Source organism: Rhinoraja longicauda, chromosome 4, assembly GCF_053455715.1.
Source record: "Rhinoraja longicauda isolate Sanriku21f chromosome 4, sRhiLon1.1, whole genome shotgun sequence".
In the NCBI taxonomy this organism is placed as follows: domain Eukaryota; kingdom Metazoa; phylum Chordata; class Chondrichthyes; order Rajiformes; family Arhynchobatidae; genus Rhinoraja; species Rhinoraja longicauda.
In genome coordinates, this window is record NC_135956.1 from 91,136,112 (window position 1) to 91,163,642 (window position 27,531).

Genomic DNA, 27,531 nt, shown 5'->3' on the forward strand with positions numbered 1-27,531 from the left:
TTAAATCTTATTATTTAAGATGTAATTATAACTTTATCAATAATGATCAAATATTATCAAATTTTATCATTTAATATTAATAATATAAGTACAGTGTGGGAGGATTAGTATTATCAGATAGTAACTTGATTTGTAACGTAATTTTTAAAGATTGATAGATTTTTTTGCAATTTAAAAGATCTTTAGGATTTATTGATTTCATTATCAATAATATTGATCATTAATATTAACAATATAAGTTCAGGAAGGTTATAATAAAACTTTATAACGTAATTTTTAAAGGCGGAGATAGATTTTTTGAGATTTTTTAAGATTTCAAAGGTCAGTTTATTGTCACATGCACCTAACCAGGGACCACGAGCTCCACAATGTTAAAGCCCTGCAGTTGGAGCTTTCAAGGTCGATCCCCTTAATAATAGGATTATTAAGGGGTTGGACACGTTAGAGGCAGGAAACATGTTTCCAATGTTGGGGGAGTCCAGAACCAGGGCCCGCAGTTTAAGAATAAGGGGTTGGCCATTTCGAACTGAGATGAGGAAACACTTTTTCAGTCAGAGAGTTGTGAATCTGTGGAATTCTCTGCCTCAGAAGGCAGTGGAGGCCAATTCTCTGAATGCATTCAAGAGAGAGCTAGATAGAGCTCTAAAGGATAACGGAATCAGGGGGTATGGGGAGAAGGCAGGAACGGGGTACTGATTGAGAATGATCAGCCATGATCACATTGAATGGCGGTGCTGGCTCGAAGGGCCGAATGGCCTGCTCCTGCACCTATTGTCTAAGTCCGCAGGCTCCCGTGGTTGGATTTAATGATATCAATAATATTAATGTAAGAAAATAACTGCAGATGCTGGTACAAATCAAATGTATTTATTTCACTAAATGCTGGAGTAACTCAGCAGGTCAGGCTGCATCTCAGGAGAGAAGGAATGGGTGACGTTTCGGGTCGAGACCCTTGTTCAGACTGATGTCAGGGGGGCGGGATAAAGGAAGGATATAGGTGGAGACAGGAAGATAGAGGGAGAACTGAGAAGAGGGAGGGGAAGAGAGGGACAGAGGGACTATCTAAAGTTGGAGAAGTCAATGTTCATACCACTGGGCTGCAAGCTGCCCAGGCGAAATATGAGGTGCTGTTCCTCCAATTTGTGGTGGGCCTCACTATGGCACTGGAGGAGGCCCATGGCAGAAAGGTCAGACTGGGAGTGGGAGGGGGAGTTGAAGTGCTCAGCCACCGGGAGATCAGGTTGGTTAAGGCGGACTGAGCGAAGGTGTTGAGTGAAACGATCGCCGAGCCTGCGTTTGGTTTCGCCGATGTAAAGAAGTTGACATCCAGAGCAGCAGATACAATAGATGAGGTTGGAGGAGGTGCAGGTGAACCTCTGTCTCACCTGGAAAGAATAATATTAATCATTAATATTAATAATATAATTATAAGTACAGCACAGAAGGTTAATATTAATATCAAATAATAACTATTTATATAACATGAAGATTTTTAAAGGTGGAGATTGACAGATTTTTGAGATTTTTAAAGAAGTTTAAGATTTTGTGATTGTGAATAATAATATATAATAATAGTAATCATATTCATATAAATCATATTAGTATAAGAACAGTACAGCACAGGGTTAATTTCAAATAATGACTTGATTTATAACGTGAATATTTGTAAGGCGGACATTGACAGATTTTTAAGATTTAAGAAGGGCCTGTTTCACCGCTGTATCTCTTAACTAAACCAAACTCTGCCCTCTGGTGTTTGATTTTTCCAGACTGGGAAAAATATTCTCTCTATTGTACTTGTGTATGGCAATAATCTCATTGATCTGTATGCAAGAAAAGAATCTCACTGTACCTTGGTAGACGAGATAATAAAGGAATCATTCAAGCATCTACCTCTCTACCAATAACCTGTATGAAACTTTCCAATCCGGATTCCGCTCCAACCACAGTACTGAAACTGCGCTCCTCAAAATCACAAACGACATTCTCCTCTCCTCCGACACTGGCAACCTCAACATCCTCATCCTACTTGACCTCAGCGCCGCCTTTGACACCATAAATCACTCCATTCTCCTCACCCGACTTGAAACCTCCCTTAACATCACCGGCACAGCCCTATTCTGGTTCAAATCTTACTTCTCTGACAGACACCAGTTCATCTCCATTATCAACTGTAAATCCCCCACCGCTCCTTTCCCCCAAGGTGTCCCCCAAGGCTCAGTCCTTGGCCCCCTCCACTTCATCCTCTACCTGTTCCCCCTTGGTCAATTAATCCGCCGTCATGGTCTCAACTTCCACTGCTTCGCTGATGATATCCAGCTCCTCATCTCCACCAAGTCAATCTCCCCCACCACACACTCTACACTGACAAACTGCATCACTGAAATAAAATCTTGGCTTCAATCAAACTTCCTCAAACTCAATTGCAACAAATCTGAAATCATCATCATTGGTCCAAAAACGCTCACCAAATCCACCCAAAACTTCATCCTCAACATTGATGGTCTCCCAGTATCCACCTCACCTCACATCCGGAATCTTGGAATCATCCTTGATCAAACCCTCTCCTTCGACAAACACATCAAACACATCACAAAGACAGCCTTCTTCCACCTCAAAAACATTGCCCGTCTCCGTCCATCCCTCTCCTCCACAGCTGCAGAAACCCTCATCCACGCCTTCATCACCTCCCGTCTGGACTACTGCAACAGCCTCCTCTATGGCGCACCCTCAAAAATCATCAATAAACTTCAATACATTCAAAACTCCGCTGCCCGTCTACTCACACACACCTCGATCCGTGACCATATCACCCCCGTCCTTTATAAACTCCACTGGCTCCCCATCCCCCAGAGAATCCAGTACAAAATCCTCCTCATAACATACAAAGCCCTCCATAACCTGGCCCCAACCTACCTGACCGACCTCCTCCACAGGCACACTCCCACCTGCACCCTCCGCTCTGCCGCTGCCAATCTCCTATCCCCCCACATCCGGACCAAACTCAGATCCTGGGGGGACAGGGCTTTCTCCATCGCTGCTCCCACCCTATGGAACTCACTACCCCAAACCGTTAGAGACTCCTCCACACTCACCACATTCAAAACATCACTCAAGTCTCACCTGTTCAGTACTGCCTTCAACCACTGAAGGTCACCTCACCTTCTGTCTCCTTTCTCTGTTCATTTATTTATTTACTTGTTTATCTATTTATTCATTTCCCTATGTTCTCAAAATCTCTGTAAAGCGTCTTTGAGTATATGAAAAGCGCTATATAAATAAAATGCATTATTATTATTATTATTATCTAGGCCTCATAATTTTTCCACTTCTATCAGGGCTCCACGCAACCTCCGGCGTCCCTGAGAAACTATCCAAGTCTCTCCAACCTCTCTCTCCATCCAATAGACAATAGACAATAGGTGCAGGAGGGGGCCATTCGGCCCTTCGAGCCAGCACCGCCATTCAATGTGATTAGGGCTGATCATCCACAATCAGTAACCCGTTCCTGCCTTCTCCCCATACCCCCTGACTCCGCTATCCTTAAGAGCTCTATCTAGCTCTCTCTTGAATGCATTCAGAGAATTGGCCTCCACTGCCTTCTGAGGCAGAGAATTCCACAGATTCACAACTCTCTGACTGAAAAAGGTTTTCCTCATCACAGTTCTAAATGGCCTACCCCTTATTCTTAAACTGTGGCCCCTGGTTCTGGACTCCCCCAACATTGGGAACATGTTTCCTGCCTCTAACGTGTCCAACCCCTTAATAATCTTATATGTTTCGATAAGATCTCCTCTCATCCTTCTAAATTCCAGCGTATACAAGCCTAGTTGCTCCAGTCTTTCAACATAGGACAGTCCTGCCATTCCGGGAATTAACCTGGTAAACCTACACTGCACGCCCTCAATAGCAAGAATATCCTTCCCCAAATGTGGAGACCAAAACTGCACACAGTACAGGATCTAGGGATCATTCAGATAAAGCCCCTCTGCAGCCTCCACATCATTCCTTGTTATGGGCTACCAGAACTGCACATAACAATGTAAATAATACTGTGCCCCTAATTGAACATTGAGCTGAAACACTCACTTGGTTCCCGTCTCATCAGATCATAATCATAATCATAGTCATACTTTAGTGGCCAAGTATGTTTTGCAACATACAAGGAATTTTGCCTGACCAATCTATTTCCAGCCTTTTCTTTTCATGAAAGGATGGAAATTCATCTAATAAGTTTGTGCTTAGATGGCAGAAAATGACATTGCACTTTATTTTGAAAATTACTTCTATTGCTTTCAATTGATTGAAAGATGCAGCATGGAAACATGTCTGAAGAAGAGTTTTAGTTTAGTTTTAGTGTGAAAATACAGCATGGAGACAGGCCCTTCGGCCCACCAAGTCCATGCCGACCAGCGATCACCCGTTCACACTAGTTCTGTGTTATCCCACATTTGCATCCACTCCCTACACACTAGGGACATTTTTGCAGGGGGGCGATTAACCTAGAAACCCCCACGTCTTTGGGATGTGGGAGGAAACCGGAGCACCCGGAGAAAACCCACGCGGTCACGGGGAGAATATGAAAACTCCACACAAACAACACCCGAGGTCAGGATGGAAACCGGGTCCCTGGCGCTGTGAGGCAGCAACTCTTCCGCTGCGCCGCCGTGCTGCCATTAATGCTTCCAGATTCTTTGCTATACACAAAATGCCAGGGTAACTGGCAGTCATGGTGGCACAGTGGTAGAGTTGCTGTCTTACAGCGAATGCAGTGCTGGACACCCGGGTTCAATCCCGACTACGGGTGCTGTCCATACAGAGTTTGTACGTTCTCCCTGTGACCTGCGTGGGTTTTCTCCGAGACCTTCGGTTTCCTCCCACACTCCAAAGACGTGCAGGTTTGTAGGTTAATTGGCTTGGTAAATGTAAAAATTGTCCCTTGTGGGTATAGGATAGTGTTAATGTGCAGGGATCGCTGGTCGGCGCAGACCCGGTGGGCCGAAAGGGCCGGTTTCCGCGCTGTATCTCTAAACTAAAACGGATAATCCAAAAAGGCTCTGGAACCAAGGATGCTGGAAAATTGGTGGTGGACCTGTACAATGTTTTGGTGTGAAGGTTCGCAGAACTTTACTGCAAGACCAACCACAAAACATGCATGAGAGGGTTTAGTATTCTTTCCAGATACTGGGTTCTCTCTGTGTCAGGCATGCTACTCCCATGACCAAACGGCACTATGACTAAATCTAATGACCATTGATTGTGATGTTTCCACTTAGGAGGGAGTAGGCTTCTTCAGGAGTGAAGGAAGGAAAGTCGAGAGGGATTGAAGAATCGTTGAGGTTCGTTTAAACCCCGTGAAGCACGGAGAATACTGAATATGAACAAGGAGACCCTGAGCACAGCACTGAGATTTTACCAAAGCGATCGACCTTCTTGCGATCAGTTTCACCAAGGTCGGAAACTCGGTTACCTACGCAAAGCTGATCTGAGTTACTCGGATTTCTTCCGAGACTTTCTGCTCCCGAACTTCCCGTGCATTCTGTCGCCCGAGTTCACAGCGGACTGGAGAAGCCGGCAAGAGTGGGTGAGGGCGGACGGGAGCCCTGACTTTGAGCACTTGCTGAAACACTTTGGTCAGTGTCCTGGCGTCCTGGTTCAGATTTGTTTATTGTGATGATCATAAGGGTGCCAACTTTCTCACTCCAAAATAAGGGACAAGATGTGACGTGACGGCCCGCGCCCCACGTGACCTCACCCAACCAGCGGCCACGTGCTCCCGCTCCACCAATGGTGGCCACCCGAGCCGGGAAGCTGGTTGCCACGCAACCTCCGTTAGGCGAATACACTCGGCCCCGCTCCCCGAACACACTCCGTTAGCCTACACTGTCCCGGCCTACAGCAGCCCCCGGGCCTACACTGTCCGGGCCTACAGCGGCCCCTCGGACCTACAGTGTCCGGGCCTACAGCAGGCCCCCGGGCCTACACTGTCCGGGCCTACAGCGGCCCCCCGGACCTACAGTGTCCGGGCCTACAGCGGCCCCCGGGCCTACAGTGTCCGGGCCTACAGCGCCACCAGGGCCTAATATGGGACAAGGGCGGTCCCGTATGGGACAAACAAATTTAGCCCAATATATGGGATGTACTGGCTAATATGGGACAGTTGGCAACCCTAGATGTACAGCAAGCTGTAATAAAATTCCTTGTTCTCATGAAACTTGACACGAACATTCATACAGTAATAGACACAAAATGCTGGAGTAACTCAACGGGACAGGCAGCATCTCCGGAGAGTCGGAATGGGTGACGTAGGGTGACAAGAAAATGTAGATTGGATTATTGTTTGCTGAGGGGAAGGTGAGAACGAGGCACACAAACTGTAATATTTAATCAGGACTAGGATGGGGGAGGGACGGAGAGAGGGGGGATGCAAGGGTTACTTTAAGTTAGAGAAATCATTTTCATATCGCTGGGTTTGTAAGCTGCTCAAGCGAAATATGATGGCAGGATGTGACTCCATGCCTGGAGAGAAAGAATGGGTGACGTTTTGGGTCGAGACCCTTCTTCAGACTGACAGTCGGGGAGGGGGACATAGAGAAATGGTTGGGTAAGGTGTGAAAACGAGAGGTCAAAGGGAAAGCAGATACTGTAATAATACAGTAATAATAGATAAAAACAAATACAATGACAAAGGCAAAATGCAAAGATTGTGATGCAAATTGAAGTGTAAAAAGTACAGCATAGAAGCACAGCGGTACAGTTGCTGCCTTACAGCACCAGAGACCCGGGTTCGATCCTGACTACGGGTGCTGTCTGTACGGAGTTTGTACATTCTCCCTGTGACCGCGTGAGTTTTCTCCGGGTGCTTCGGTTTCCTCCCACACTCCAAAGAAGTACAAGTTTGTAGGTTAATTGGCTTCTGTAAACTGTCCCTAGTGAGTAGGATAGAACTAGTGTCGGGGTGATCTCTGGTTGGCGCAGACTTGATGCGCTGAAGGGCCTGGTTCCACGCTGTATCTCTAAACTAAACTGAACTGAACTGAAGTGCAATTGTGGAATAACCAAATGAGGTAGAGGTAAGAATGGAATGTGAAAGAGATGATTAGTGCAGGATTGGGATAGCAGTCGAAGCAAACATGTTCTTCAGTCTGGATATCCAAGCTTTTAGTCTGAAGAAGGATCCCAACCTGAAACATCACCTGTCCATTTATTTCCTTCTACAGATTCTATCTGAGCCGCTGCGTTCCTCCAGCACTTTGTGGTTTGCTCAAGTTCCAACATCTTCTCCCAGAAGGTAGAAGCGAGAAAATGGAATGGCCAGGGTGGCAGCATCCTTGAGGGTACCTCCTGCCTTCCTCAGGCAACGCATCATGACGATGGACTGGATGGAATGAAGTGAGGAGCCTGTGATGGACTGGTACACACGAAATGCTGGAGTAACTCAGCGGGTCAGGCAGCATCTCTGGAGAGAATGAATGGGTGACGTTTCGGGTCGAGAGCCTTCTTCAGACCTGAAGAAGGGTCTCGACCCGAAACGTCACCCGTTCCTTCTCTCCAGAGATGCTGCCTGACCCGCTGAGTTACTCCAGCATTTTGTGTCTACCTTTGATTTTTACCAGCACCTGCAGTTTTTTTCCTACACTGTGATGGACTGAGCTGTGTTCACTACTCTCTGCAGTTCAGGCAGTCGAGCAAAGCATTTGTAACACCAGGCTGAGATACATTCTGTCAAAATACTCTCCACCTGTTGAAATTTGACAGAATCCTTTTTTCAGACCTTTAAGAAAGTAAATTGAAACAAAACACACAAAGTGCTGGAGTAACTCAGCGGGTCAGGCAGCATCTGTGGAGAACATGGACAGGTGACGTTTCACAGAGTGCTGGAGTAACTCAGCGGGTCAGGCAGCATCTCTGGAAAACGTGGATAGGTGACGTTTCACAGAGTGCTGGAGTAACTCAGCGGGTCAGGCAGCATCTGTGGAGAACATGGATAGGTGCTGTTTCACAGAGTGCTGGAGTAACTCAGCGGGTCAGGCAGCATCTCTGGAAAACGTGGATAGGTGACGTTTCAGGTCGGGATCGTTCCTCAGACTGAACACTCCAATTTTGGTGGATTAAATGTTACACACTTTCCAGTAATAAGTCTTCTGTACCAGCTGAAACTTCAAACTCTGAAGAAAGGTTCCATCCCAAAACATCAGCTATCCATTTTCTCCAGAGATGCTACCTGACCCACTGAGTTACTTTGTGTCTCATCTTTGAAACTTCAATCCTTTTTTCAGACCTTTAAGAAAGTAAATTGAAACAAAACACACAGAGTGCTAGAGTAACTCAGCGGGTCAGGCAGCATCTGTGGAGAACATGGATAGGTGTCATTTCACAGAGTACTGGAGTAACTCAGCGGGTCAGGCAGCATCTCTGGAAAACGTGGATAGGTGACGTTTCAGGTCGGGATCGTTCCTCAGACTGAACACTCCAATTTTGGTGGATTAAATGTTACACACTTTCTAGTAATAAGTCTTCTGTACCAGCTGAAACTTCAAACTCTGAAGAAAGGTTCCGTCCTAAAACATCAGCTATCCATTTTCTCCAGGGATGCTACCTGACCCACTGAGTTACTTTGTGTCTCATCTTTGAAACTTTGTTGTTTTATAATTATTAAATGATTAATAATTTAACAAGGCCTCTTCTCATTGTGCCGTCCGTACCATTCCCCTTTGCTTTGCAGGAGATGCCGTCGTACCTGTGGCCAACTGTGATGTGAAGGAGTACAATGCAAATCCAAAGCATAATATCCCATTACGGGATTATCTCAGTTACTGGAGAGAGCACAGGGAGAGTGAATATTCTTCTCCACAGGGCTGTCTTTATATGAAAGACTGGCACATGCACAGGTTAGTGACAAATGCAGACTGAGTACACTGTACATTTTTATCTCAAAGAAAGAAATCTCTATTTTTGAGCACTACAATGTTGTGAAATAATGATTTAATGGTACTTTATTTCACATGTACTTAAGTAGAGTGAGACGCTTTGCTTTGCATACAATAGACAATAAACAATAGGTGCAGGAGTAGGCCATTCGGCCCTTCGAACCAGCACCGCCATTCACTGTGATCATGGCTGATCATCCACAATCAGTACCCCGTTCCTGCCTTCCCATATCCATTGACTCCGATATATTTAAGAGCTCCATCTCACTCTCTCTTGAAAGCATCCAGAGAATTGGCCTCCACTGCCTTCTGAGGCAGAGAATTCCACAGATTCGCAACTCTCTGACTGAAAATCACGTGTGTAACATCGGGAACATGTTTCCTGCCTCTAGCGTGTCCAATCCCTTAATAATCTTAATAATCATAAGATCCCGTCTCATCCTTCTAAATTCCAGTGTATACGAGCCCAGTCGCTCAGTACAACCCGGTAAAATCATGTAGCAGACCTCACCTCGGCAGAACACAAGTATTACCACGTTTCTGGTGCCGTCACTTAAGTTCACCGGACAATCCTGTCTACTGCCTGCCCCCCCCCCCATGCCAGGTCCACCTTAATTCTCAGCGGGCCCCACTGCCAGGTACCTGTACGTTCTTGAGGGCCCCACCCACTGGGCCCCCCTTAGTTCTTGCCGGGACTCCCATCAGTGGCTCCCCCCGCCGGGTGCCCCTAAGTTCTTGACCGACCCGCCAGGTTCCCCCCTTCGTTCTCGGCATGCCCCGATAAGATCAGCAAGATTGTTTAATTGTCGGATGTGCCATCAACAGTGAAATTCTTACTTGTTGCATCCTAACAGGCCAATAACACATTGGGGGGGGGGGGGGGGGGGGGGCACGGTGGCGCAGCGGTAGAGTTGCTGCTTTACAGTGAATGCAGCGCCGGAGACCCGGGTTCCATCCCGACTACGGGCGCTGTCTGTACGAAGTCTGCACGTTCTCCCCGTGACCTGCGTGGGTTTTCTTCGAGATCTTCGGTTTCCTCCTACACTCCAAAGACGTCCAGGTTTGTAGGTTAATTGGCTTGGTAAATGTAAAAATTGTCCCTCGTGGGTGTAGGACGGTGTTAATGCGCGGGGATCGCTGGTCGGAGCGAACCCGGTGGGCCGAAAGGGCCTGTTTCCGCGCTGTATCTCTGAACTAAACTAAACTAAACACCAATATAACAATCAATTGAGGCAGTAATAAATGGATAACCAAAATATGGTAGTCTACGGTATGAGAACCATGTTTACTGGTCTGTGATTTGTAGATTTGTGCACGGGGAGGCAGTTGTTGTGTCGTACATGGTGACAATGATCCTGAATCTCTCTTGGTTCTCTGGGTTCCAGGGCTTTCCCCCAGCATGAAGAATACACAACTCCAAACTTCTTCCAGTCCGACTGGCTGAATGAGTACTGGGATACCATGAAAGTGGATGATTATCGTTTTGTGTACATGGGCCCCAAAGGATCGTGGTAGGTATATCTTGTGTCAGGAAATATTTACTCCAGGAACAAGGGAGACATTTAGATAGAGCTCTAGGGACTAGCGGAATCAAGGGATATGGGGAGAAGTTGGGCACAGGTTACGGATTGTGGATGATCAACCATGATCACATTGAATGGCGATGCTGGCTCGAAGGGCCAAATGGCCTCCTCCTGCACCAATTTTCTATGTTTCTATTAAATGGTATGAAATTATCTTAGATAGAGTTACATAGTCTTATCCTCTGACACAGAACAATTAGTGGAATTAGTTTAGTTTACTGTCACGTGTACCGAGGTACAGTGAAAAGCTTTTGTTGCGTGCTAACCAGTCAGCGGAAAGACAATAAATGATTACAGTCGAGCCATTCACAGTGTACAGATACATGATAAGGGAATAACGTTTAGGGCAAGGTAAAGCCAGCAAAGTCCGATCAAGGATAGTCCGAGGGTCACCAATGAGGTAGATAGTAGTTCGGCACTGCTCTCTGGTTGTGGTGGGATGGTTCAGTTGCCTGATAACAGCTGGGAAGAAACTGTCCCTGAATCTGGAGGTGTGCGTTTTCACAATTCTGTACCTTTTGCCCGATGGGAGAGGGGAGAAGAGGGAGTGGCCGGGGTGTGACAAGGATCCCGGCACGAAACACCGCCTGCCCATTTCCCTTCACAGATCCTACCTGACCCGCTGAGTTCCTCAAGCACTTTGTGTTTTCGTTTACAATTTGGTTGGTTGGTTCTCCATTCAAATTACCTGATCATTTGGATGAAGCAAGAAACTGATAGAATGAAAGGCAAGCTGGGAATGTTGTAAATGCTTCATACTAAAGTCAGCTTTAGTTTAGTTTATTGTCACCTGCACTACTGCACTAAACATTATTCCCTCTATCACGTATCTGTTCACTGTGGACCGCTTGATTGTAATTATGTAATGTCTTTCCACTGGCTGGATAGCACGCAACAAAAAGCTTTTCATTGTCCCTCGGTACATGTGTCCATAATAAGCTAAACTAGGCGTGACCTTTCTCTCCTCCTTGCTGTAGGACACCTTTCCACGCGGACGTTTTCCGATCCTACAGCTGGTCTGCCAACATCTGCGGGCGGAAGAAGTGGCTCCTGTTTGCCCCTGGACGGGAGGAGTGTCTCCGAGACAACAGCGGCAATCTCGTTTACGACGCGCTGTCGCCGGTCCTACAAAACAAGGATTTGTACCCAAAATATAGTCAGTGCTGTCAACCCATTGAGGTCCTGCAAGAAGCTGGAGAGGTCATCTTCATTCCTAGTGGTTGGCACCATCAAGTCTACAACATGGTACATCAAACAAACCTTATTTGTTACGAGACCAAGTGCACCCTTTGGCCCCAAACAATAGACAATAGACAATAGGTGCAGGAGGAGGCCATTCGGCCCTTCGAGCCAGCACCGCCATTCAATGTGATCATTGCTGATCATTCTCAATCAGTACCCCGTTCCTGCCTTCTCCCCATACCCCCTGACTCCGCTATCGTTAAGAGCTCTATCCAGCTCTCTCTTGAATGCATTCAGAGAATTGGCCTCCACTGCCTTCTGAGGCAGAGAATTCTACAGATTCACAACTCTCTGACTGAAAACGTTTTTCCTCATCTCAGTTCTAAATGGCCTACCCCTTATTCTTAAACTGTGGCCCCTTGTTCTGGACTCCCCCAACATTGGGAACATGTTTCCTGCCTCTAACGTGTCCAACCCCTTAATAATCTTATACGTTTCGATAAGTTCTCCTCTCATCCTTCTAAAAGTTTGGAAAGTCCGGGAGCAGAGCAAGGACGCCCGTTGGCTGAGAAGAAAAGTAAGTGGCAATTGCAGTGGAAAAGGCAGTTTAAAAAGAGCGCATAACTCCAAGCTGGTCAGGAAGGCAGCAGAGAAGTGAGATTGGTTGATCAATTAAAGCAGACGATTGGTAAATTGGCCATTTAAGTAATTTAGTGACTGATATAAGCAAGGCTTGCAGAAGGGGTGCAGCCCTGTTGAGGGAAGTGCCCTGTGAGAAAAGTGCGAGTCTTTGGCGAGGAGGCTGAGGTGAGGTGAGGAGAGGAGGTTACGCTTGTTTTTTGAGCCAGAATTGTTTTCAACACCAAAGTGATGGCGTACAAGTTGGTGCAGTGTGTTTCCTACAGGATGTGGGAAGGTAGAGACACTGCTGGAGCTTCTGGGAGCTACACCTGCAAGAACTGTGTCCAGGTGCAGCTCCTGACTGGACGTGTGGCAGAGTTGGAAAAGCAGCTGGTTGACCTCAGGGCCATATGTATAAGATGCTGGTACAAATCGATTTATTCACAAAATGCTGGAGTAACTCAGCAGGTCAGGCAGCATCTCGGGAGAGAAGTAATGGGTGACGTTTCGGGTCGAGACCCTTCTTCAGACTGAGGGCCATGACCTCAGGGCCATCCGGGAATGCGAGAGTTTCCTGGACAGGACCTACTGTGAGGCTGTCACGCCAAGGGTCCAGGTCAAGCGAAGGTGGGAGACCGTTTCAGGGGGGCGCGAACGTGGACTACAGGAGACCCCAGTGGCTGTGCCTATTGTAAACAGGTACACCCTATTGGGAACTGTTGGGGCAGAAGACGCTTCCAGTCCGAGCGACAGTCGCATTGGCGGTTCTATCCCAGGCAAGGAAACTCGACCGGGGAGACCGAAGTCAGGAAGAGCCATAGTAGTCGGTGACTCCATTGTCCAAGGTACGGACAGTAGATTCTGTGGCGGCAGGCGGGAGTCGAGGATGGTTTGTTGCCTCCCTGGTGCCAGGGTTCAAGACATCACGGAGCGGCTTCAGAACATCCTAGCGAGGGAAGGTGATCAACCGGAAGTAGTTGTGCATGTGGGCACGAACGACGTCGGGAGGAAGAGGAAGGAGATACTGCAGCGTGAGTTTAGGGAGTTAGGAAGAAGACTGAGAAGTAGGACGTCGAGGGTGGTTATCTCTGGACTGCTGCCTGTACCTCGTGCTGGTGAGGGCAGGAACAGAGAGATCGGGGATATGAATGTATGGCTGAGGGGCTGGTGCAGGGAGCAGGGATTTAGATTTCTGGACCACTGGGATCTCTTCTGGGGTAGGGGTGATCTGTACAAAAGGGACGGGTTACACCTTAACAGCAGGGGGACCAACATTCTGGCAGGCAGGTTTGCTAGTGCTACGAGCGTGGCTTTAAACTAAGTAGTGGGGGGGAGGGGTTGACAAATTGGGAATATGGAGATGGAGTTAAAGGGGAAGCGAATACAGGAGAAACTGTAAAGGACTCTCGTATGAATGGGAAGGGAAGTTCTAGAAGGGATATGAGAGTAAGGTCAGGGTCAATTGTGACCGGTGTGAGAGGGGAGGTAAATACCGAAGTTAAAGTGTTGTATTTAAATGCGCGAAGTATAAGAAATAAAGTGGATGAGCTTGAGGCTCAGTTAGACATTGGCAAGTATGATGTTGTGGGAATCACTGAGACATGGCTACAAGAGGACCAGGGCTGGGAGCTGAATATTTAGGGGTACACAACGTACAGAAAAAACAGGCAGGTGGGGAGAGGTGGCGGGGTAGCTCTGTTGTTAAGGAATGATATTCACTCCCTTGCAAGGAGTGACATAGAATCAGGAGATGTAGAATCAGTATGGATAGAGATGAGGAATTGTAAGGGTAAAAAGACCCTAATGGGAGTCATCTACAGGCCCCCAAACAGTAGCCTCGACATAGGGTGCAAGTTGAATCAGGAGCTAAAATTGGCATGTCACAAATGTAATGCTACGGTGGTCATGGGAGATTTCAACATGCAGGTAGACTGGGAAAATCAGGTTGGTAATGGACCCCAGGAAAGAGAGTTTGTGGAGTGCCTCCGAGATGGATTCTTAGAACAGCTTGTACTGGAGCCTACCAGGGAGAAGGCAATTCTGGATTTAGTGTTATGTAACGAACCTGACCTGATAAGGGGACTCGAGGTAAATGAGCCATTAGGAGGCAGTGACCACAATATGATAAGTTTTACTCTACAAATGGAGAGGGAGAAGGGAAAATCGGAGGTGTCAGTATTACAGTATAGCAAAGGGGATTACAGAGGCATGAGGCAGGAGTTGGCCAAAATTGACTGGAAGGAAGCCCTAGCAGGGAAGACTGTGGAACAGCAATGGCAGGTATTTCTGGGAATAATGCAGAAGTTGCAGGATCAATTTATCCCAAAGAGGAGGAAAGATTCTAAGGGGAGTAAGAGGCACCCGTGGCTGACAAGGGAAGTCAAGGACAACATAAAAATAAAAGGGAAGAAGTATAACATAGCAAAGAAGAGTGGGAAGCCAGAGGATTGGGACTCTTTTAAAGAGCAACAGAAGATAACTAAAAAGGCAATACGGGGAGAAAAGATGAGGTACGAGGGTAAACTAGCCAATAATATAAAGGAGGATAGTAAAAGCTTTTTTAGGTATGTGAAGAGGAAAAAAATAGTCAAGGCAAATGTGGGTCCCTTGAAGACAGAAGCAGGGGAATTTATTATGGGGAACAAGGAAATGGCAGAAGTTGAACCGGTACTTTGGATCTGTCTTCACTGAGGAGGATACAAACAATCTCCCAGATGTTCTAGTGGCCAGAGATCCTAGGGTGACAGAGGAACTGGAGGAAATCCACATTAGGCTGGAAAAAGTTTTGGGTAGACTAATGGGACTCAAGGCTGATAAATCCACAGGGCCTGATGGTTTGCATCCCAGGGTGCTTAAGGAGGCGGCTCTAGAAATTGTGGACGCATTAGTAATGATTTTCCAATGTTCTATAGATTCCGGGTCAGTTCCTGTGGATTGGAGGGTAGCTAATGTTATCCCACTTTTCAAGAAAGGAGGGAGAGAGAAAACGGGAAATTATAGACCAGTTAGTCTGACATCAGTGGTGGGGAAGATGCTGGAGTCAATTATAAAAGACGAAATTGCGGAGCATTTGGATCGCAGTAACAGGATCGTTCCGAGTCAGCATGGATTTACGAAGGGGAAATCGTGCTTGACTAATCTACTGGAAAATTGACAGGGGAGAGCCGGTGGATGTGGTGTACCTCGACTTTCAGAAAGCCTTCAACAAGGTCCCACATAGGAGATTGGTGGGCAAAATTAGAGCACATGGTATTGGAGGTAGGGTACTGACATGGATAGAAAGTTGGTTGACAGACAGAAAGCAAAGAGTGGGGATAAATGGGTCCCTTTCAGAATGGCAGGCAGTGACTAGTGGAGTACCGCAAGGCTCGGTGTTGGGACCGCAGCTATTTACAATATACATCAATGACTTGGATGAAGGGATTAAAAGTACCATTAGCAAATTTGCCGATGATACAAAGCTAGGTGGCAGTGTGAACTGTGAGGAAGGTGCTATGAGGTTGCAGGGTGACTTGGACAGGTTGTGTGAGTGGGCGGATGCATGGCAGATGCAGTTTAATGTGGATAAATGTGAGGTTATCCACTTTGGTGGTAAGAATAGGAAGGCAGATTATTATTTGAATGGTGTCAAGTTAGGAAAAGGGGACGTACAACGTGATCTGGGTGTCTTTGTGCATCAGTCACTGAAAGGAAGCATGCAGGTACAGCAGGCAGTGAAGAAAGCCAATGGAATGTTGGCATTCATAACAAGAGGAGTTGAGTATAGGAGCAAAGAGGTCCTTCTGCAGTTGTACAGGGCCCTAGTGAGACTGCACCTGGAGTACTGTGTGCAGTTTTGGTCTCCAAATTTGAGGCAGGATATTCTTGCTATTGAGGGCGTGCAGCGTAGGTTTACTAGGTTAATTCCCGGAATGGCGGGACTGTCGTATGTTGAAAGACTGGAGCGACTAGGTTTGTATACACTGGAATTTAGAAGGATGAGAGGGGATCTTATCGAAACGTATAAGATTATTAAGGGGTTGGACATGTTAGAGGCAGGAAACATGTTCCCAATGTTGGGGGAGTCCAGAACCAGGGGCCACAGTTTAAGAATAAGGGGTAGGCCATTTAGAACAGAGATGAGGAAAAACTTTTTTAGTCAGAGAGTTGTGAATCTGTGGAATTCTCTGCCTCAGAGGGCAGTGGAGGCCAATTCTCTGAATACATTCAAGAGAGAGCTAGCTAGAGCTCTTAAGGATAGCGGAGTCAGGGGGTATGGGGAGAAAGCAGGAACGGGGTACTGATTGAGAATGATCAGCCATGATCACATTGAATGGCGGTGCTGGCTCGAAGGGCCGAATGGCCTCCTCCTGCACCTATTGTCTATTGTCTATAAAACCTCTCCTGGAATGGTGCAACACACTCTCCTCCCCCCCTACTCCCCTCCCTCCCTCCCCCTCCCCTCCCCCCCTCCCTCCACCCCCCTCACCTCCCCCTTCCCCTCCCCCCACTCCATCCCCCTCAAACCCCCCTTATCCTCCCTCCTACCCCTCCCTCCCTCCACCCCCCGCCTCCCTCCCTCACTTCCTCCTCCCTGCCAAGGAGATAGATTTAAAAGGTGAATAACTTAAAAAATATAACACCGATTTCAATAAAACAACCATTTTTACCATTAAAGCGACGACGGTGAGTAAGGTCGGCCTAAAATTGTCGCGCTATCTTGTACCGTTTTGGCTGAAGTTCAGTCACAAACAAACGAGAGTTTTAGTATATAGATGTCACTTTGCTGTTGGTGCTGGTATTGGTTTCACTACCCACGGATTAGAACATAGAACAGCACAGCACTGGAACAGGCCCTTCGGCCCACAATGTCCGTGCCGAACATGATGCCACGTTAAACTAATCCCCTCCGCCTGCACGTGATCCATGCCCCTCCATTCCCTGCATATCCATGTGCCTATCTAAAAGCTTCTTAAACACCACTATTGTATCTGCCTTCACCGCCACCCCTGGCAGCGCGTTCCAGGCCCCCACCACCCACCCTTGGCAGCACGTTCCAGGCCCCCACCACCCACCCCTGGCAGCACGTTCCAGGCCCCCACCACCCACCCCTGGCAGCACGTTCCAGGCCCCCACCACCCCTCTTTGTAAAAAAACGCCCTGCACATCTCCCTTAAACCCAATTTAAAGCTATGCCCTCTAGTTCATAAGTGATAGGAGCAGAATTAGGCCATTCGGCCCATCGTCTACGCCCCCATTCAATCATGGCTGATCAATCTCTCCCTCTCTAACCCCATTCTCCTGCCTTCTCCCCATAACCCCTGACACCCATACTAATCAAGAATCTATGCCTCAAAAATATCCATTCGCTTGGCCTCCATAGCCTTCTGTATCAATGAATTCAACAGATTCACCACCCTCTGACTAAAGAAATTCCTCCTCATCTCCTTCCTAAAGGAACTTCCTTTAATTCTGAGGCTGTGACCTCTGGTCCTAGACTCTCCCACTAGTGGAAACATCCTCTCCACATCCACTCTATCCAAGCCTTCCAGCAGTCTTGCTAATGATTTAGACAATAGACAACAGACAATAGGTGCAGGAGGAGGCTATTCGGCCCTTCGCACCAGCACTGCCATTCAATGTGATCGTGGCTGATCATCCACAATCAGTACCCCGTTCCTGCTTACTCCCCATACCCCCTGACTCCGCTATCTTTAAGAGCTCTTTCTAGCTCGCTCTTGAAAGCATCCAGAGAATCGGCCTCCACTGCCCTCTGAGGCAGAGATTTGTTGGACTTAAAAATGCGAGGAATTAAAGGAGATGCGCGTGGCAATATTGATTTTGCCCAGAGGGTGGGGAGTTCCTCCACCACTTTGGGCTTTGCTGTCGTTTTCAGCATCTGCAGTTCCTTGTGACTCTGGGCTTTTCCTTCTTGCTGCATTTATCTTCTCCAGGAGGACACCATCTCGATCAACCACAACTGGCTGAACGGCTGCAACGTAGATGTGATGTGGAGCTTCCTGCAGGGTGAACTCGCTGCAGTCCAGGGGGAGATCCAGGAGTGGAAGGACCACATGGACGACTGGCCCCAGCACTGCCAGGTAAGGTGCAGAGGCTCACTCACCTCTGCCAGGTAACGCGGACAGAGGCTCACTCACCTCTGCCAGGTAACGCAGAGAGGATCACACTTCTGCCAGGTAACGTGGGGAGAGGCTCACTCACCTCTGCCAGGTAACGCAGTGAGGATCACTCACCTCTGCCAGGTAACGTGGGGAGAGGCTCACTCACCTCTGCCAGGTAACGTGGAGAGGCCCACTCACCTCTGCCAGGTAACGTGGAGAGGCCCACTCACCTCTGCCAGGTAACGTGCAGAGGCTCACTCACCTCTGCCAGGTAACGTGCACAGGCCCACTCACCTCTGCATTCCCAAGTCATCGGCTTTCAAAGTTAATTAAAAACACGGGCTGCCATTGAAGTTAAATATCACATATTATTACAAGTGTAGGAAAAAAACTGCAGATGCTGCTTTGAATCGAAGGTAGACGCAAAATGCTGGAGTAACTCAGCGGGACAGGCAGCATCTCGGGAGAGAAGGAGTGGGTGACATTTCAAGTCAAGACTCTTCTACAGACTATTTTAGAGACACAGAATGGAAACAGGCCCTTCGGCCCAACGAGTCCGCACCGACCAGCGCACTAACACTATCCTACACACACCAAGGACAATTTACATTTATACCAAGCCAATTAACCTACAAACCTACACATCGTTGGAGTGTGGGAAGAAACCGGAGCACCCGTTGAAAACAGGGAGAACGTACAAACTCCTTACAGACAACACCCATGGTCAGGATCGAATCCGTGTCCCTGGGGCTGTAAGATGGCAACTCTACCGCTGTGCCACCATGCCACTGTACCCTGTCTTAGTCCTTCTCTGGATATTAGCTTGGCTGGCAGTTCCCCAACTATAAAACTGTGCTGGGAACATAGGACAAGGAACGACACAAAGTGCTGGAGTAACTCAGCGGGTCAGGCAGCATCTCTGGAGAACATGGATAGGTGACGTTTCACAGAGTGCTGGAGTAACTCAGAGGGTCAGGCAGCATCTCTGGAGAACATGGATAGATGACGTTTCTAGTCGGGAGGAACCCTTCTTCAGGCTGCTGCAGTTCCAACTGCCCTGTGAAGAATATTAGTAACAGCTTGTACTTGTTACACCGCTTTTAATGGAGCAACTGCTCTAAGGCACTTTACAGGAGAGCTTTCAAACAAACTCTGACATCAAGCTACACAGTTAGACAATTACCGCTGCAAACCAAGCTTGGCCTAAAAGATCGCTTTTTAGGTTTATTCCGATGAGGTAGATAGTAGTTCAGCACTGCTCTCTGGTTGTGGTAGGATGGTTCAGTTGCCTGATAACAGCTGGGAAGAAACTGTCCCTGAATCTGGATGTGTGTTTTTTCACACTTCTGTACCTCTTGCCCGATGGGAGAGGGGAGAAGAGGGAGCGGCCAGGGTCCTTGATGATGCTGCTGGCCTTGCCGAGGCAGCGTGAGGTGTAGATGGAGTCAACGGAAGGGAGGTGGTTTGTGTGATGGTCTGGGCTGCGTCCACAACTCTCTGCAATTTCTTGCGGTCTTGGATGGAGCTGTTCCCAAACCAAGCTGTGATGCATCCTGATAAAATACATTCTACTCCGCACCCGTGGAATGAAGGTGAGTGGGACAGTCTTTCAAAGCTGGCCTGTAAAGCAATGATCATGACCATTAACTGCTGTGCTTCCATTTGTTGCAGCTCCTCCTGAAATCGTGCACTGGAATAAACTACTGTGAGTTCTACACCTTTCTGAAAGTAATTTCTAAGAACAGGATGGCCGTACTAGATGCTGCCGTTCCTCTGCAGACCGTGCCTCCGGCGCTCGGACCGTGCCACGCGCTCTTCGACCTGCACCGGAGTGAAGATATCCTCACCGCACTGCTGGCCGACGAGCACTTTGGCAAGTTGGACACGGACTTGCTGGAGCCTCGGCCTGAGCAGATGCTGCAGGAAATCAGAGAGGTGTTGGACGCGGCCTCCTTGTAACATTCTGCCTGCACACGGCAGAATCTCTCGTAAACCAAGTTGCGTACAAAATTGCCCCTTGTGGAGTGAAAGAAAATACGAAACAGCATCGCCACTGAGAGGATGGAAGTGGGAATTAAATATGGTCAGTGTTGTACTTGCAGTTTACCTTGTTACAAATTAGTATGTGAATACGGGTTAAAACGTAGAAAATAGAATAGTCTTAATGTTCGTAGGAGCAGAATTAGGCCATTTGGCCCACCAAGTCTACTCCGCCATTCAATCTATCTTTCCCTCTCGACCTCATTCTTAGTTTTGTTTTTTATTATTATTATTATGTGTACTGAAGTACAGTGAAAAGCATTTTTGTTGTGTTCTATCCAGTCAGCGGAAACACGACACATGATTACAATCAAGCTGTATAACATTTAGTGCAATATAAGTCTGATTAAAGAGTCTCCAATGAGGCAGATGGGGGGTCAGGACTGCTCTCTAGTTGTTGATAGGATGGTTCAGTTACCTGATAACTTGGGAGAAACCGTCCCTGAATCTGGAGACGTGCGTTTTCAAGTTCTGTACCTCGTGCCAATTGGGAGAGAGAAGAGGGAACGGCCAAGGTGAGGCTGGACATTCAATATGCTGGTAGCCTTGCCGAGGCAGCGTGAAATGGAGATGGTCATCACTGATACTGTGAGCTGTATTGGTCTGTGTTCTGTGAAGGGAAGAGAGAATCTGCCAGGATTTCCATCTTCCATCTTTATTATAGAGTGATACAGCGTGGAAATAGGCCCTTTGGCCCAAGTTGCCCACACCGACCAAGATGCCCCATCTACACCAGTCCCGCCTGCCTGCCGGATCTTATCCATATACCAATATAAATGCTTCTTAAACGTTGCAATAGTACCTGCCTCAACTATCTCCTCCGGCAACACGTTCCATACACCCACCACCCTTTATGTGAAGATGTTACCCCTCAGGTTCCTATTAAATCTTTCCCCACCTCAACTTAAAATTGGGGAACTTTGTCACAGAGTGATACAGTGTGGAAACAGGCCCTTCATAGAGTCACAGAGTGATACAGTGTGGAAACAGGCCCTTCATAGAGTCACAGAGTGATAGTGTGGAAACAGGCCCTTCATAGAGTCACAGAGTGATACAGTGTGGAAACAGGCCCTTCATAGAGTCACAGAGTGATACAGTGTGGAAACAGGCCCTTCATATAGTCACAGAGTGATACAGTGTGGAAACAGGCCCTTCATAGAGTCACAGTGATACAGTGTGGAAACAGGCCCTTCATAGAGTCACAGAGTGATACAGTGTGGAAACAGGCCCTTCATATAGTCAGAGTGATACAGTGTGGAAACAGGCCCTTCATAGAGTCACAGAGTGATACAGTGTGGAAACAGGCACTTCGGCCCAACTTGCCCACACCGGCCAACAATGTCCCAGCTACCCTAGTCCCACTTCCCTGCACTTGGTCCATAACCCTCCAAACCTGTCCTATCCATGTACCTGTCCAACTGTATCTTAAACGATGGGATAGTCCCAGCCTCAACTACCTCCTCTGGCAGCTTGTTCCATACACCCACCACCCTCTGTGTGAAAAAGTTACCCCTCGGATTCCTAATAAATCATTTCCCCTTCAACTTGAACCTATGTCCTCTGGTCTTCGATTCCCCTAATCTGGGTAAGAGACTCTGTGCATCTACCCAATCTATTCCTCTCATGATTTTGTACACCTCTATAAGATCACCCCTCATCCTCCTGCGCTCCATGGAATAGAGACACAGCCTACTCAACCTCTCCCTATGGCTCACACCCTCTAGTCCTGGCAACATCCTCGTAAATCTTTTCTGAACCCTTTCAAGCTTGATTGTCATTGGAGAACATTGTGGAATTGAGTTGTAGATCACACTGAGTTTGACCAGTGTCTCTCCTGTAGTCACTAAACTGCACCAAACTAGATTCTCTCCAATTCATTTTATTGTTTTACATTCATAGCTTTTTCCAAATATGGTGTGGGTTACAACTTAGAACATAGAATAATGTGATGGAGCGTTTAAGTTCTTAAGTCGGGAGCAGAATTAGGCCATTCAGCCCATTGAGTGTACTCCGCCATTCAATGATGGCTGATCTATCTTTCCCTCTCAACCCCATTCTATCAGTTTAGTTTTGTTATTATTGTCATGTGTACCGTGGCACAGTGAAAAGCTTTTGTTAACTTTGTCATAGTCATAAAACGTGGAAAACAGGCCCTTCGGCCCAACTTGCACATGCCGACCAAGATACCCCAGCTACACCAGTCCCACCTAGCCAGCCTTCGACCCATATCCCTCTATACCTCCCCGATCAACGTACCTGTCTAAACGTTTCTTAAACATTGCAATTGTACCGGCCTCAACTACCTCCTCCAGCAGCCCGTTCCATACACCCATCACCATTTGTGTGAAAACATTACCCTGTAGTGGTCTGGACGTGGCCAGAAATAAGCTAGACGCCAGGCAGGTTTCCAAAGTTCTTCAATGAAGGTTGTGAGCATCCACTCACAACGAGTTCCACCGAAGGGATGAAACACTCCCCCAAACCCCTGAGTAGAAACCCCATAGCCTGTGGGCAGTCCCTCGTCCCTGTCCGTCAAGTGCCGGGGGGACTAACCCTACGAGTGGCCTACTACCCAGGGACCGCCACAACCCCTCAGCTTCCATTAGTTTAGTTTAGAGATGCAGCGCGGAAACAGGCCCTTTCAGTCCACCGGGTCCGCGCCGACCAGCGATCCCTGAACATTAACACTATCCTACACACACTAGGGACAATCTTTACATTTTACCCAGCCAATTAACCTACAAACCTGCACGTCTTTGGAGTGTGGGAGGAAACCAAAGATCTCGGATAAAACCCACACAGGTTACGGGGAGAACGTACAAACTCCATACAGGCATCACCCGTAGTTGGGATGGAAACCGGGTCTCCGGCGCTGAATTTGGTGTAAGGCAGCAACTCTACTGCTGCGCCACCGTGCCGCCCATAATAAATCTATTATGATTTAAATCTATTATGATTCCTATTAGTGTAAGAAAATAACTGCAGATGCTGGTACAAATCGAAGATATTTATTCACAAAATGCTGGAGTAACTCAGCAGGTCAGGCAGCATCTCGGGTTTACAAAATGCTGCCTGACCTGATGATTCCTATTAAATCTTTTCTCCTCACCTTAAACTTGGGGACCATTGTCATTGGAGAACATCGTGGATTTGAGTTGTAGATCACGCTGAGTTTTGCTGTAGTAGTCACTAAACAGCACCAAGCTAGATTTCCCCAAATTCATTTTATTGTTTTACATTCATAGCCTTTTCCACCACCTTTCCAGTACTGTGCGTACTGTTTAAATACAGAAGACAAACCACGCTAAAGTGCAAAAATTAATTTCAGGATCACATAATTGGTAATACAAATAAATGTTAAAATATTCGTTTACAAAAGACAAAATATACAAACCTGTTCCAACATTCATTCATCCCCCTAATCCAATTATAACAGAAATCGACAGAGCCACTGCAAAAGGCCCATGGAATGAAATGCCTTGCAGATTCTTATAGGAATGGGTTATGTAAATAGACTTTTCAGTTTCACCCCACATATGTAATTAATCATAATACCCGACGCATATTTACAAATTTAATATCATACCCATTGCAAAAGGGGAAAGCAGTTTATACAGGTAAAGACTATATCTGAGCCACCACTATCACAATGATATATATATACACCTTTCATTGTAAGCAAACTAGATTGTAGTTCCAGACCAATAAGAATAAGTAACAGCCACTCAACAATATTCTGTGCACAGTGAGCCAGTCCATGGTCCCACCTAGGGTTGCCAACTGTCACGTATTAGCTGGGACATCCCATATTTTGGGCTAAATTGGTTTGTCCCGTATTAGGCCCAGATGGTGCTGTAGGCCCGGACACTCTAGGCCCGGACACTCTAGGCCCGGACACTCTAGGCCCGGACACTCTAGGCCCGGACACTCTAGGCCCGGACACTCTAGGCCCGGACACTCTAGGCCCGGACACTCTAGGCCCGGACACCGTAGGCCCGGACACCGTAGGCCCGGACACCGTAGGCCCGGACACCGTAGGCCCGGACACCGTAGGCCCGGACACCGAAGGCCCGGACAGTGTAGGTCCGGAGGCCAGGGCGCCACCTGCCGGAGGTTGCGTAGCAACCCGTCTCCCGGCCCGGGCGGCCACCATTGGTGGAGCGAGAGCACGTGGTCGCTGGCTGGGTGAGCTCACGTGTGGCGCAGGGCAGTGACATCACCCGTAGTCCCTTATTGCTTGTAAATGCTTGTAAATTTCCCTGGTGTGGGACGAATAAAGGAATATATTATTTGGGAGTGAGGAAGTTGGCAACCCTAGTCCCATCATACCCAGAAAGTTGAGTTGAGATTTCTCCCAAGATAACTTTCAGAAATTTAAAGCACTTTCTTTCAGCCTGTGATTGATTGATTGAAAGATACAGCATGGAAACGGGTCCTTCGGCCCACCAGGCCAATGCCAACTATCAGTCACCCGTTCACACGCGCTCTGTTATCCTGCTCCCTGCACACTAGGGGCAATTTACAGAGGGCCAATTAACCTACAAACAAACCCTTGGGAGAAAACTGGAGGAAACCAATGTGGTCACAGGGAGAACATGCAAACTCCACATAGGCAGCACCCGAGGTCAGGATAGAACCCGGGTCTCTGGCGCTGTGAGGCAGCGGCTCTACCCGCTGCACCAATGTATCACCCAGCTGTGCTTTAGATGTTAAAACTAATATTTCCAGTACACATCTGTCTGAAGAAGGACCCCGACCGAAAATGTCTGTCCATCCCCTCCACAGATGCTGCCTGACCCGCTGAGTTCCTCCAGCACTCTGTGTGTTGGTCAAGATTGCAGAATCTGCAGTTCCTTGTGTCTCCATTTTCAGTACAGTCTTTATATGCTATAAAATGGACCTTGGTGAGATATCCCTGTAACAATGTTTCTCTAGATTATTTCAGCTATTCCATCGCATTTCTATTTAAAATAAAAGTCACCTGAATTTTCTTTCCCGGGGCTTCCAAACTAAATTTTCTATCTCGTCTGGTCAGCTCTTCATCCTATATCCCTATAGCTATTTCTAAGCAAACCACTAGTTCTTTGATTTATCTCATCAAATGTTAAGTTGTTCTGCCTCAATATCAGTGACTTCGAACAACTAATCATTGAGGTATACAGTGTGGTAACAGGCCCTTCGACCCAACTTCCCCATGCCAACCAAGATATCCCATCTACGCAAGTCCCACCTGCCTGTGCTTGGCCCATATCTAAACCTTTCCTATCCATGTACCTGTTTAAATGTTTTTTGTAATTTTGCGGCACTGTGGCGCAGCGGTAGAGTTGCTGCCTTACAGCGAATGCAGCGCCGGAGACCCGGGTTCCATCCCGACTACGGGTGCTGTCTGTGCGGAGTTTGTACGTTCTCCCCGTGACCTGCGTGGGTTTTCTCCGAGATCTTCGGTTTCCCCCCACACTCCAAAGACGTGCAGGTTTGTAAAAATTGTCCCTAGTGGGTGTAGGACAGTGTTAATTTGCGGGAATCGCTGGTCGGCGCGGACCCGGTAGGCTGAAAGGGCCAGTTTCTGCGCTGTATCTCTAAACTAAATGTTATAGTACTTGCCTCAACTACCTCCTCTGGCAGCTCGTTCCATACACCCACCATCGTCTGTGTCAAAACATTGCCCCTCAGGTTCCTATTAAATCTTTCCCCTCTCACCTTAAACCAAAGTCCTCTAGTTCTTGATTCCCCGACTCTGGGTAAAAGCCTCTGGGTAAAAGCAATTGCCAACGATTCCCTTGAACGAAGAGGAACTCTGAGTGAAAAGCCTAGATAGTTTCCCATTTAAAAACCTAGAAAACAGCAGTCTATTTTGTCCGTACCAATCAGTAGAACTCTGTGACTATAAATTGCTGCACTATTTTGTTTATTGGGTCAGTTTGAATCTCAATGTGATTGTTTTCAGTAGAAGGTCAGAGGCTGATGGGATGTGCAATAGAGTATCCAAAATTATGAGGCAAAAATAGGGTAGATGGTTAGAACCAAGATTAGCTTGCATCATCATCGGCGGTCACTGGAAGCGAGTGTGACTGTCCTCTCCATAGGGTCGGACGCCTGTGCGTGACTTTGTTTAACGTGGGGAGACTGGTGCACAGACAGCCACCACACGGTCCTTGACAGATCTGGGTCAGGATCCAGTGGCGTGGAGTCCAAGACGACCGGGGACCCTTTTCTGCTGCAGCCTTCATCCATCCGCCTTCCCAGCCGTTGTGACGCTCCACTAAAGTCAGCCGTCATCCTCCCTCCGCCTCTCAGGATCTCAGGACCACACAAGCTTCTCCACCACAACAAGGTGGCAATCCACGGAGAACGTGCTTGCATAGCTTTAAGGTGAAAGGGGCAAAGTTTAAAGGACATGTGTGGGACAGAGGGGGGTGGGGGCCTGGAACAGGCTGGTGGGGGGGGGTGGTGGAGGCAGATAGTGGTGTTTAAGAGGCTTTTAGATAGACACATGGATGTGCGGGCAATGGATATCCATTGTGGATCACGTGCTGGCAGAATTGTTCTCGGCATCATGTTCGGCACAGACATTGTGGGCCGAAGGGCCTGTTCCTGTGCTGTTCTATGTTCTAAAATTCTTCACAGCAATGGCCGGCACTTGGCAGATTGATTGATTCTTCAACTTGGCAGATTGATTCTTCAACAGCGCTCCTTTTCCAGAAGAGGAACTTAGGAGCATATACTTGAATTTGCACTGAGTCACAGTCTTCCAAAGACAAAATAAAAGACTTTAATGTTGAATTTGATTGTTGTCTTATTTTTACAACATGGTGGGTCCGGAAGGGAGAGTCCGAGCCTGTTCCTTTCACTGCAGTTGCAGGAAGAGGAGGCTATTAAGTCAAAGACGTTAAGTCGATTCCAGCTGAACAACAATGTCGTCACATTTTTTAAAGCATCTGGTCTTCCCACATTCATTTCTCATTCAACTTTCCCGGTTTGCTTTCTAAGAGCTTGTTTCCCGGTCACAATATAGAAGTTGGGAGATCATGTTGCAGTTGTATAAGGCGTTGGTGAGGCCACATTTGGAGTATT

The 27,531-nt window shown here is 47.5% G+C and overlaps 1 protein-coding gene across 2 annotated transcripts in view; it reads left to right on the forward strand.

Moving 5' to 3' along the window:
- The window catches only part of jmjd4 (jumonji domain containing 4), a 28,422-nt gene extending 5,374 nt beyond the window's left edge, over positions 1-23,048 (forward strand). For both annotated transcript variants that reach the window (XM_078398378.1, XM_078398377.1), the window contains exons 2-7: positions 5,277-5,633; positions 8,726-8,891; positions 10,316-10,441; positions 11,491-11,758; positions 18,250-18,396; positions 20,089-23,048. In XM_078398378.1, coding sequence (XP_078254504.1) covers positions 5,378-5,633; positions 8,726-8,891; positions 10,316-10,441; positions 11,491-11,758; positions 18,250-18,396; positions 20,089-20,376 — 1,251 coding nt within the window. In that variant the 5' untranslated portion in view covers positions 5,277-5,377 and the 3' untranslated portion in view covers positions 20,377-23,048. The remainder of the gene's footprint in view (positions 1-5,276; positions 5,634-8,725; positions 8,892-10,315; positions 10,442-11,490; positions 11,759-18,249; positions 18,397-20,088) is intronic.
- Positions 23,049-27,531: the final 4,483 nt, after the last annotated feature.